At 38.9% G+C, this 12,130-nt stretch overlaps 1 protein-coding gene and 1 pseudogene across 1 annotated transcript; one reads left to right on the top strand and one right to left on the bottom strand.

The window, feature by feature from the left end:
• Positions 1 to 2,522: 2,522 nt before the first annotated feature.
• On the top strand, positions 2,523 to 3,473 carry LOC102407832 (annotated as a pseudogene).
• Positions 3,474 to 10,729: 7,256 nt separating this feature from the next.
• On the bottom strand, positions 10,730 to 11,666 carry LOC123464709 (putative olfactory receptor 2B8). Its single transcript, XM_045162132.1, has one exon. The coding sequence runs from the start codon at positions 11,627 to 11,629 to the stop codon at positions 10,730 to 10,732; it is 900 nt and encodes a 299-aa protein (XP_045018067.1). The 5' UTR covers positions 11,630 to 11,666.
• Between the last annotated feature and the right edge of the window lie 464 nt (positions 11,667 to 12,130).

Here is a 12,130-nt window from a genome sequence, read left to right as displayed (position 1 = left end):
TATGGAAAAATTGAAATACAAGATTTTTGGCTGTAGTAAAACAAGTCCTTCAGTAATTGAATAATAGCATATATGTGAATGTGAAAATATTAGACTATACTTTTACTTTTTCCTCAGCTCCCTATTTTCTGTGAAATTACAGAATGTTTCTTAAAGTGTATGGTCAATATCTGTCGTTTTAAAATGTTCATTTTCTTAAAGAAATGAACATGTTTACTTTTCCATATGCTAGTTTTGCAGTTACAACAATGAATGTCCATTTCGTGGTTATTGTGTCAATGTATTTTTTAATTTATTGGTAATGAAAAATGATCATTCTTCAATTGAGGAGAAATACCAATTTGAGAGGAGAAACGTGGGTCAAACAAGGTGATCTGAATGTTTACTTTATCAGTAAATTAGGCAAATGACAAGGTGCTGTGTAATGTACACTGGTGAGTGTCCGTCCATCCTGGCACGCACTTATGAATGGACTCTACGTTTTGTATGAATGCTTCCAGTGTCAGCTCAGATCTTTTCTACTGGCTGGTGCACCAGTCCACACCGTATTTGTCATGAGTGTTGACTGATAGCTTCAGAGCTCTTTCCTTCTTCAGAAAATTGCCATCAGTTGAATCGGAGCCACATTGCCAGGAGGTCTCCTGAATGTGTTTGGGGCAGCTTGCAGTCAATGACAGGCTCGTGGGGTATAGAAAAGGCTGCCTTTTTGTTAAGGTGGGACTGCATCTGATACAATGCATGCTCCACAGCTTGTTATTCTGTATAGTAGTAACTAGACTCATTTAAATGACTAGGTATTTAAATTTACCTGAGTTAAAGTGAAATTTAAAATTCAGTTCTCTCTGCCCCACCTGAAATGCTCAGGTAGCATTGATTGTGTAAGTGAAGACAGAATATTTTTACCAGCAGATAGTTCTATTTGGAGAGTCATTTTCCAGCTTTCTGTGGGATCAGGTTCATGCTATTCCATTTGAGATCAATCCTTGTTTAGCACATTTGTCTGCTCTGTTCTTCTTCCCGGATTCTTTTTGTCTTGAGGACATTCACTCAATAAACAGCAAAGAAATTCCCATTTCAGGCTCTTCTCCCCAACCTGGCCAAACCCTGTCCATACTGATTAGAAGTGTTATTTCTGAGATTGTGATTGATCCGTTTCTTCCTCATTTATATGTTCTTCATTGCCATTCAAATGTTGATAGTGAATAATCCTGTCTCCTATAGGAATTCCAGGCATTTTAGTTGTTGGTAACATGTGAAAATGAAATCAACAGAAAGAAAATGTAAGTGCAGGTCACTGGATTTTGAACTTCTACTGTGAACTGACTACTTCTGTTTAGTTGTTAAGTCATGTCCAGCTCTTTGCGACCCTATGGACGCTATCCCACCAGGATTTTCTGTACTGAAGTGGATTGCCATTTTCTTTTTCAAACTATCATCCCAATCCAGGGATTGAATCCATGTTTCCTGTGTCTCCTGCATTGGCAGGCGGTTCTTTACCACTGAGCCAAGAGGAAAGCCCATGAACTGACTATGCACAGTGAATATATTTTTGGAGTTCTTGTTATATTGGTATAGTAAATTTAGGTATCTTAAGGGCAAGAGTTAAGCAGTATAATTGAAGGTGATTTTTCAGGCTCTGAGCAATTTACTTTTTAGTATTATACAAAAAGACCAGGATATAGCATTCACTAATATCCTGTAGTAGGAGTCGACTAACTATTCTGCCCAAATGTTTACATGAGGCAGTATCATAGTGATACTTTGAATGTAATATAATCCTTTGTACAAGTACATTCTAGCTCATAAATTTCTATATGTGAATGCATTTTAGAGATTATTTTGTATTATTCTATTTCATGTGAAGTGAAAATCATTCAGTCCTGTCTGACTCTTTGTGACCCCATGGACTATATATTCCATGGAATTGTCCAGGCCAGAATAGTGGATTGGTTAGCCTTTCCATTCTCCTGAGGATCTTCCCAACCCAGGGATAGAACCCAGGTCTCCTGCATTGCAGGCAGATTCTTTACCAGCTGAGCCACAAGGGAAGCCCCTATTACATGTGATGTATGTGCATATCCAGTTATGTAGAATTATGCAATACATATTTAAAATAAACTTTCTCCCTTTGTCTACATCTTTCTTACTCTTTCTGATCACTCTCCCTTGACTTCCCTCGTTCCCACTTTCTCTAAAATGTACATATATAATGATCATACTATAATCCTATTAAACTCAATCTGAAAAAGGCACTTTATATGTATGATTGGTGCAAACCAAGGATCATTATTTGATTTTATTATTATTTATTATTTTCTTATATTAATTATCAATATATAACTCTCTATATAACTTTTTGTGATAGTATAGAGCTCAATTTCAATAGGTACATCATTTATTCAAATAGTTGCATATAAACCACATGACCATGTCTTTGAACATGACAAATTTTCCTCTTTATCTCTGCACTTGTTTGGAAGATACCTTTAATAAATTGCTAAATGCTTGATTTGACAGGAGCCATGTGCTAGCAAAGGATGGAACAGAAAAATTAAAATTCTTTCACTGGATTTATCTTACTGGGCTTCTCTGACAGACCTCAACTTGAGCTCGTCCTCTTTGTGGTCCTTTTGATCTTCTACATCCTCACTTTGCTGGGAAACACAACCATCATTGCATTGTCCTACTTGGACCCACGTCTTGACACTCCTATGTACTTTTTCCTCTCTAACCTGAGCTTTCTGGACATGTGCTACACAACCAGCATCGTTCCCCAGTTCCTATTTAATCTCAGCGGAGAAGACAAATCCATCTCCTTTGGTGGCTGTGAAGTTCAGTTCTTCATCTCTCTGGCATTGGGATGTACAGAATGTATTCTCCTAGGAGTTATGGCATTTGACCGCTATGCAGCTGTTTGCAGACCCCTTCACTACACGGTAATCATGCACCCCGGTCTGTGTGACCTGATGGCTTCTGCTTCATGGCTCACTGGTTTTGCCAACTCCTTATTGCACACAGTGCTTGTCTTCCTTTTACCTCGTTGTGGAAGAAATCAATTAGCCTACTTCTTTTGTGAGATCCCTCCATTTCTCAAACTTGTCTGTGTTGACACCACTATGAATGTGTATGCCAGCTTCTTTGCCAGTGTCATTCTTTTCACACCTGTTGCATTGATTGTGTTCTCCTATGGTTGGATTGTCAGGGTGGTCTTAAGAATAAAGTCCGCTGCAGGGCAGAGAAAAGCATTTGGCACCTGTGGATCCCACCTCACGGTGGTCTCCCTGTTCTTTGGCACGGCCATCTATGTATATTATCAGCCCATCAGCAGTGACTCCCAGGATCAGGACAAGTTCATGTCTCTCTTCTACACTGTCATTATCCCCATGACCAACCCCCTCATATATACGCTGAGGAACAGGGATGTGAAGGGAGCGATGAAGAAGGTGCTTTGGAAGGACTCTTACTCCAGATGATGGCTTAGGAGGACAGTTTAATGCAAGGACCTTGAACGCCAGTGCTCTTTAGATGTATCTGTGTGTCCCGCACGAGTCATCTAAAATTCCCTCTGACATTTCTGAAGAGAATTTGTTTCCTTCATTCCCGTTGAAAAGTGAGTGTTCAGATTCTAAGTTCATGTATTCATTTCAACTTCCAGAGATGCTGATTCAGTGTTATGACAGCATCTGCTTTGTAGTTACTGTTTTAACAGCTCCAGTGATTTTTATTTGCACTCCCATTTGGGTACATTTTTCCATATCTATTTGCAAAAAGACATGCATCTATATTACATGAAGCCCAAACAAGAACATAAAACCACTGAAACACTGTAAGGAATATTATTAATAGTATTTTCTAGGAGTTACTAGAAGATACCATTCATTCTCTTATTTTGATCATGTCTCTATGAAAATTCCATAGTTTGATGGTTTGATCAGATGTTTTTTACTGATGAAGGTGGCGCACTTATGGGGAAAAGAAAGTTGAATCTCAAAGAAAATCTTGCCGCATTAACCCCGCTAAAGCCATTCAGACATCAGGAGCAACTGTAACCTCAGCCGGGCAGCCGCCATATTGTGTAGGATCATTTCAGAGAAGGCCGCTCTAGGACTCACTGAGGGAAGGCTACGATGCAGTGCTGGCAGTGACGCTGGTAGCCCTTCGCTGGTAAGAACACCAGGTAGTTCTTACATGCCTTTTGGTACACAGCAGGAGAAAAACACTGATGTGAGGCACAAAGTTGGTTATTTTAATTTTGTGAATCACCTAGTTCCTCTGTTAAATGAGATTTTTAAATGAGGAAATTTCGAGGGCATTATATCTGAGCAGCATATGACCCAAGTTCTATCACATATTCTACACATTTTACCTCCTGTGACGCAGCAAAAGTTTCAAAGGGTAAAATATGTTTAGATTATTCTCGTCGTGCCATTTTATAAATTCTTTGATTTAGGCATCAATTGCTTAAGACCTTAGAATGTCTCCTCTGCCAAACTTCCTGTGAATTTCGGATTTAGTGAAGTATAAAAATATTGGAAATGGCCCCTGATTCCCAGGAAATCCCATGTTTTGTAGAGATGTCCTCAGACTCATCCGAAGGAAATTGAAAAAACAAATATTGTGTCTATTAATTTAAAAATACATGCCTAAGGTTTAGTAGTAGCTGTGTAATTGTGAAATAACTGTCACAGAGTTCTGAATTATGAGTAACAAAATAAACATTCCAGAGAAAATTAATCTGACATTCTAGCTCTTAGATCCTCACTCAAGCTCAGTTTACAGCATATATTTATTTTCAGGTATAGATTCTGTTTTTTTGTGTGTAAGTTAACTGTCATGAACAGTGTATGTTCTCTCTGGAGGTTAGAGCTTTGACTGTGCCATCATCACAGAAATATTTAAGATTTTTGGTAGATTTCCCCAGTATGTACCACAGGGCAAGTAAGTGCATTTGTGTCTCTTAGTGGAGACAAAAACATGACCACTATCACACAGTTCCCTCTCCTAGCAGCTAATCATCCTCCTGGGTCTTGAACCCTCTCAGCCAATTTGCCTGAGAAGTGGTCTTGCAAGCTGGAAATGGCAGTGTGGGTAAATTATATATAGGGTCAAGATTCTATCTATATCCCTAACAGCATCACACTCTTCACCCTTGAGTTAAATACTTGTGAAACCAAAGATTTTGACCCCACAGTAATGCTGAACATATACTTGATAAAAAGCAGTTTGGAGTGCTCTGTACTCTGAATGGTGAGAAATTTCCGCATCTCCTTAGTACTCAATCAGGTCTTGATAGTTATGCCCAAATAGTCACTTACAAATCCCTCAGTGATACTTTCTTTGGTGCAGAAATCTTCAAGGTCACATAAAGTCACAAAGCCTATTTTCCTAAGTGAGTAGCTACTTGTCTGCTCCTAAGGACTGCCACCAAACAGATTTATTTGTTTTAAGCAAATGCCTGAGTGTCATTTGTATGTGTATATTACTTCAGAATAAGTTACAGATAAAAAAAGGTATCTAGATCCCAGGCTACACTAATAAAAAAAAAGATCACTTAAAATATACCATGTACCCAAAGTTCAGTTCTGTTTTATAATTTTTTCAAATGATATCTACCTTTCCAAGCTTTCCCTCTTTAGTTCCCAGAACAGGGATTGAACCCATGGCCCCTGCAGAAGACGTATGGAGCCTATAACCTGGAACGCTAGGCATTCCCTCCTTTTGAATTCTTAATATCTGTGAAATGGCTGCAGTGGGTGTATCCAGGCCTTGGCTAAATTATTTGATCCCATCTGGAGTGCAGAACTGTCAATACGCCCAAGAGCAAGTCATAATCTTTCATCATTTTTGCCTTCTGAGGAACACAAGGTGAACACAATGTGCTCAGGTGAGGTGTCACCTTGGAAGCCTGAAGTGTCAGTCAGACTCCTATGAAACACAGTTCTTAACCAGCACCAGATTGACAAACAATTAGAAAATAATACAAAACAAGAGCACAACATGTGCAATGTCTGTGAGGCCCCAAACCAGTCAGACACTGCTTCCTGAATTCAGGTTTTTAAAATGGAATATATAAAATAAATGAAGGAGTCTCACTTGCTTAACTTGTATCGTACAAGTCAGCACAAGGAAGGCTTGAGAGTTTCTCACCTGATATGTGTCCTCACCAGAACCAGTCGTGTTCTGGCTTTTAGGACTTTTATTCATTAGAACAACTGTAGTCTGTATACTGTAGGTTTATAGCACTCTAAACAGACCCTATCCATCCTGCTAAAAACATTAGCAGAATGGTAATCAGCACATAGCAACCCCTGTAATATCCTCTTTTATCTCCTAGTCAGTAGATTTCAGTGTTAACTGTTTGCCCAGGGTTCTGCTCTAACCAGGGTCACTGAGGACGGAAGAACAGATTATAGTTCTCTGTCAACTCTTTCCTCAGTAGGTGTGCTCTTTTCTGATGCCTGTTTGTATTATGACTGAGAGCTTCTTCTGTCTTTTCAGTATTGTAGCATAGTTCAAACTTGATATGGCAGACTCGGAACCACAGTGTATGGAAATGTCTTGTGGACGTGGTTTCCTGGGAAGGGGTGCTCTGTGTAAATGCAGAAATGAGGAGTTGTATGCCTCCTGAATCAGGGGGTTCAGGGGAAGGTGTCCCTGAGGCAGCTGTAGGGATTGGGGATTCACGCTCCTTTTAAACAATCTATTCTACTGATGCATATTGTTTGGTGGATTCTTTAACCATTTTGTAGTGAATTAAATCCACAATGTCTTTAGAAGCTGCAAGTTCTTCTAATTAGGTGACCATTTCTGAGGATAATTTTAACCTCTTTTGAGAGTAAAACTCTTCAGTTGTGAAAAGTGAAAGTCGCTCCATCATGTCCTGCTCTTTGTGACCCGATGGACTGTAGCCCATGAGGCTCCTCTGTCCATGGCATTCCCCAGGCAAGAATACTGGGGTCAGTTGCCATTTCCTTCTTCAGGGGATCTTTCTGACCCAGGGATCTTCCTTGGGGGTTGAATCTGGGTATCTTGCATTGCAAGCAGATATGTTACCCTCTGAGCCACCAGGGAAGCTGTCGCTGTACCTGTGGCTTTAGTCTCACTGAAGCATCCTAGGCATTTCCAGTGATTAGGTTATTGGGGATACTCAGGATCAATGGGATGTCACTGTTAGTTGTCAAAGCCTTTCTCAGGAGCCCAGTCCAGATTTTGTGTTAGCTGGTCATAAGTAGTGCTTACTAAATATTTTTCAGTCCTTATTTCATGCATTTGAGGATTGTTAAATAGTCTCCCAAGATTCTCTTTGGAAAGTTTCTTAATGATGCATCCACTCAGTGAGAATTCTGTTTGGTTTAATATAAATAAAGCGAGCACCATAGTCATCAATGTGTCATTGTTATCATGAGATCAACCTCTCTCTGGGTTTACTCTCCATCTTGGAAAAAGCCTCCAGTGCTTCCCAAAGAATATTTGTCCTCATATTCCCCCCCAGCATGTTCTATTTTGGTTTCTATTTGGCTTTAAATAACACATATTATTATGTTATTACACACAGCCAGATGTATACATCCACAAACACGCACTCTGTATGCAACCACTTTTAGATCGATCTCTTAACTCTTTCCTGAGGATGAACAGTAGAAGGAAATGTTTTCTTTAGCTTATATCACTTAGAAGATACAGGTTTATATATGGTGTAATTTCAGTATTTTCTGAAATAAGTACAAATACACACAAGTCAATGTGGTAATTTTTTATTCCTGCAAGTCACATTAAAAAGAAAACTGATAGAATTTGCTGCACTAAGGAGCTTCATAGAAGAGATCATGCTCCTTTTGCTGTTATGATGGATACACAAAATGTTAAACTTTTAGAAGTGCCATTCTAAAAGTTTGTGATCCCGTGGACTGTTACTATGTAGAAATTTTTGTCTTAAACAATAGTGAAAGTCTGAGTTAGGAGAGGAAAAATAAGTAGGATGAAAGAAATGAATAATAACTCTTGTTTTCATTTATTTTCCTCTATATCTAATGAGATATAAATTGAGCTAGTTTAAAGAGTACAACGTATGATTTGATAAACCTGTATATGGTAAAGTGATATCTACATAGTGTTAGCTAAGATCTTTATCTTGTCAAATATTTATTCCCCTTAAAAATTTAAAAAAGTTTATTTTTTTGACTCCTCAGAAATTATTAATTTTTAGCTGGAAGTTTGTACCTTTTTGCCAATATCTCCTCATTTCTTCTACCTCTTTGGCCCTGGTAACCATCATTCTTCCCTGTTTGTAACAAGCTCAGTTTTTCTGATGCCACATGTATGTGAGATCATACAGCATTTGTCTTTCTCTTCCGACTTATTTCACTGAGCATAATGCTGTCATGGTCCATCCATGTTATTGCAAAGGGCAATACTGAGCGCCTTCACTTTCATGAAGCTTCAAAATTGGGCAACTGCCTTACCTACGAGAACTATGTGTTAGAGAAAGGGCCCCTTACCCTAGTGAGTTTTCGTTTCCTAAGCACAATGGAGTAGCAGGATAGATTATTCCATATTTTTGAAACTTTCGTCTGCCTTTCTGGCTTCCTGGGGAGTCCACTGGAAATAGAAATGTCCACTGGAAACATCTGGCCACATAGTTAAGTCTCTTTAAGTTTTCAGCTTGTAACGCTAGCCTTACATGAGTGTTTGGCTTTTCATGTTTTTGTGCCAAAGTCCCTCTCTATGGGCCATGCTCAATCCTCAACTCACACTCACACACTCTAAATGCTCTATGAGAAAAAAAAAAGGCAGTTGCCCTTCAGCTCACCTCAGAAGTGTTCAGTGCTTTCTGTTACTCATGTCTATATCACCTTCATCACTTTCACAACTTTCTAATGGCTTCAAAAACATGGCTGCTAAAGTTAATTTGACCTTTCCAAGTACAATTGTTTCTCAGTATTGGCCAGGGGTTGTTTCAGGCACTTCCTCCCACCCGCTCCTATACCAGAAAAGCTGGATGCTCAAATCCTTTATGGAAAATGACAGATCATATGGATCCATGTTTGGTTGAGTCTGTGGCTAAGGAGGAGTGACTGGACTTGCAGTGGGAACTGTGTTCAGCTGTAACCTAATGCATCTTATTGGGAAATGCAGTTCACAAAAGGTTACCTTGAATGAAATGATAAATCTTCAGCATTTATTTGCTGAAAAGGAAAAATGTAAGCATCTAGATGATTATAGAGTATGGAACTTTTGTGCCAGAAAATGTTTATGTTATCAGTGAGTCTAGCTGTGATGGTTTGAAAGAAAACTCCAAGGGGTTGATATAAAAAAACCATATCTTCTGTATTACAAAAAATATAATCAGAAACCACTCATATTCAGTACAAGCAGAAGTAAGTATAGTACAGACCTCAACAATTCAGCAATCTATTTTCACTTAAAAAAAGAAAAATCCTTGTTCTATTATTTCATTAGCAGAATAATGCATGAAAAGCCATCCAACTTACAATTATTAAATAAGAAATATTTAAGAAGAACATATTTGCACAAAGGCACATTGAGCTTACCAGAAAATTATTTCTGTTTTTACACTGTTTTATAAATTCCCTTTAGTATCTGCCCTTTTATCATATGCTATTAAATACTGAGAAATATTAAAATCTCTAGTAAGTGAAAATATTTTTGGCTACTAGTAAATTATGCATTTTTGTATGCTACATTATACAAATACAGACATACAAACAAATATTCACAATAAATGTCTTTTTCAGTCAAGATAAACTTAATTCAATGCAATATAATACCCAGTAGTAGAATTTTCATCTGAAAATTATCACTATGATTTTTGTCTCAAGACCTGGTCACTAAGTATCTTCATGGAATGAAGAGACCAGAGAGACTCACAGGACACATGAACTTGAATTGAGATCTTCATTAAATTGAGATCTTCAAGACAAGTTTCATCTGAGTTGGCCAGAAATTGCTAATATCTAAACACTTCAAATCTATTAAAGATGGTCAATGGATAGAAGAAATTTAGATCACTGAGAAGATAAAGCCAAATTTTATGTGAAAGTAACAAAAATACTTAATGTGATCATTTAGAATCAAAGTATTCTGCTATTATCTGGTTTATTTAAAACTTTTAAGAAGTAAATGATTTGAAGTCCAGCATCCATACAGAAAGTGCAAGTACTTTAAGTTTCAGGTTTGATGAATTTTCACAGATTGAGTACTTTATATCACCAACATCCAGATCAAAAATCACAACCTGACCAGAACTCCAGAATGCTCCTCCCCCACATATCTTCCAAGGGAGAACTCCCAGTCCCCAGGGGAACCACTGTTCTGACTTTCAGTACCAGAGATTCGTTGTCCCTTGGTTGAATTTTATGTAAATGGAATCATACAGTAAGAATTATTTTGTATCTAGTTTGCTCACTGTAAATCATGTTTGTAAGAATCATTCATGTTTTTGTATGTGTAATTATTGTTCATTCCCATTATTGTGTAGTACATGATATACCATAGTTTATTTTTAAAATATCTTATTTAACATATATTCTGCCTAGCAAAAGGTTTAGCTCAATGGTTTAGCCTCTGTCTCACTGATATGTCTCAAGTATCTAGAACACTGTCTTGCACATGGTTGGTGCTTTATAAGGATGTGTTGGATTAAATTAACTAGTTTTTACTCTCTCAGAAGTGTTCCATTGCAGAACTTCCTGGGCCTGCAAGCGCTGCATTAACTCTGCCTCAAATCTAGGATTCTCCTCATTTGTCTCCTTAGCGCCCCTTTGACTTCCTTGTTTCTCAAAGTGTAAATCAGGGGATTAAGCAGGGGAGTCACCAGAGTATAGAACAGTGCAATGCTTTTGTTCACATCCTGTGAATAGCTGGAAGGAGGCTGAAGGTACAAGGAGATGAGCGTCCCAAAGAAAATAATCACTACCATTAGGTGAGAACCACAGGTTCCAAAAGCCTTCTGTCTCCCATGGGCCGACTTTATCTTCAGGACGGCACAGGTAATGTGACCGTAGGATACTACGATGAGTGACAGGGGCACCACCAAGAAGAAGGTACTGACAGCAAAGATCACTGGAACTTCACAGAAGAAATGGTCCACTTGGTTTTTACCACAGAGGGGAAGAGTCATGGTCAGTGCTGTCTGGACTACAGAATTACCGAAGCCTGTAAGCCAAGCAGTTACAACCAGCTGCAAGCAAAGCTGGGGATGCACGATCACCATGTAGTGGAGGGGACGGCACACAGCTACATAGCGGTCATAGGCCATGACAGACAGGAGGACGCACTCTACTCCCCCGAGTCCCAAGGCAATGAAGAGCTGGGCCACACAGCCGCCATAGGTGATGGTCTTGTCCTTCCCCTTAAAGTTGGCCAGGGTCTGAGGGACAGTGCAAGTAGTCAAACAAAGATCCATAAAAGAGAGGTTGGAGAGGAAGAAGTACATAGGAGTGTGCAGGTGAGGATCCATTGTTGACAAAAGTATAATGGCGCCATTGCCTAAACAGCTCAAGGAGTAGGTGATCAGGATGACCACAAAGAGAGCCATTTCCAGCTGGGGCTGGTTGGAGAAGCCCAGGAGAATGAATCCAGAGAAGGTGCTCTCGTTAGCTCTTTCCATTGTTCTCCGCTTGTTGGAGTTAAGAGGACTCAATACTGTTAAGCTGTTTGGTTAATCCACGTGTTTCCCCCTGAGTACGTAGAGTTTGTGAGGAAGCTTGAGGCCTTTTCACAGTTACTCTTTTGTTGACAAACAAGAGGGTGCTAGAGAGTTACTATGTAAGAGTATCTTCTGTGTTTCAGGCACTGACCGAAGCACTTTCTATGTAATTTGTCACAACAACTCTGTGAGCTTGGCATTATCATGATTTCTGCTAAATATGTGAAGGAACTGAGGGTTAAAGAGGTGCAGTGATTTTATCAGAGTGATGTAGTTAGTAAATCACAGAGGCAGGATTCCAACAGACTCCAAAATATGAGTTCTTAACTGCTGGGGATACTGTCTTTATGATGTATGAACTACAAAGATAACTCAACAGTTTCTCAAAAATTAAATCTAGATCTTCGAAATAAGTTACAAATGTGTACTGCCTTAGTCCTTCTCTGGACGATTGAAATATTT

This window comes from Bubalus bubalis, chromosome 2, assembly GCF_019923935.1.
Source record: "Bubalus bubalis isolate 160015118507 breed Murrah chromosome 2, NDDB_SH_1, whole genome shotgun sequence".
NCBI classification, from domain to species: Eukaryota; Metazoa; Chordata; class Mammalia; order Artiodactyla; family Bovidae; genus Bubalus; species Bubalus bubalis.
This window is presented reverse-complemented; position numbering and strand designations above follow the sequence as displayed.

Excerpts from the sequence above, each read along its gene's own strand:
- LOC123464709 (XM_045162132.1), bottom strand. The coding sequence starts at position 11,629 with ATGGAAAGAGCTAACGAGAGCACCTTCTCTGGATTCATTCTCCTGGGC.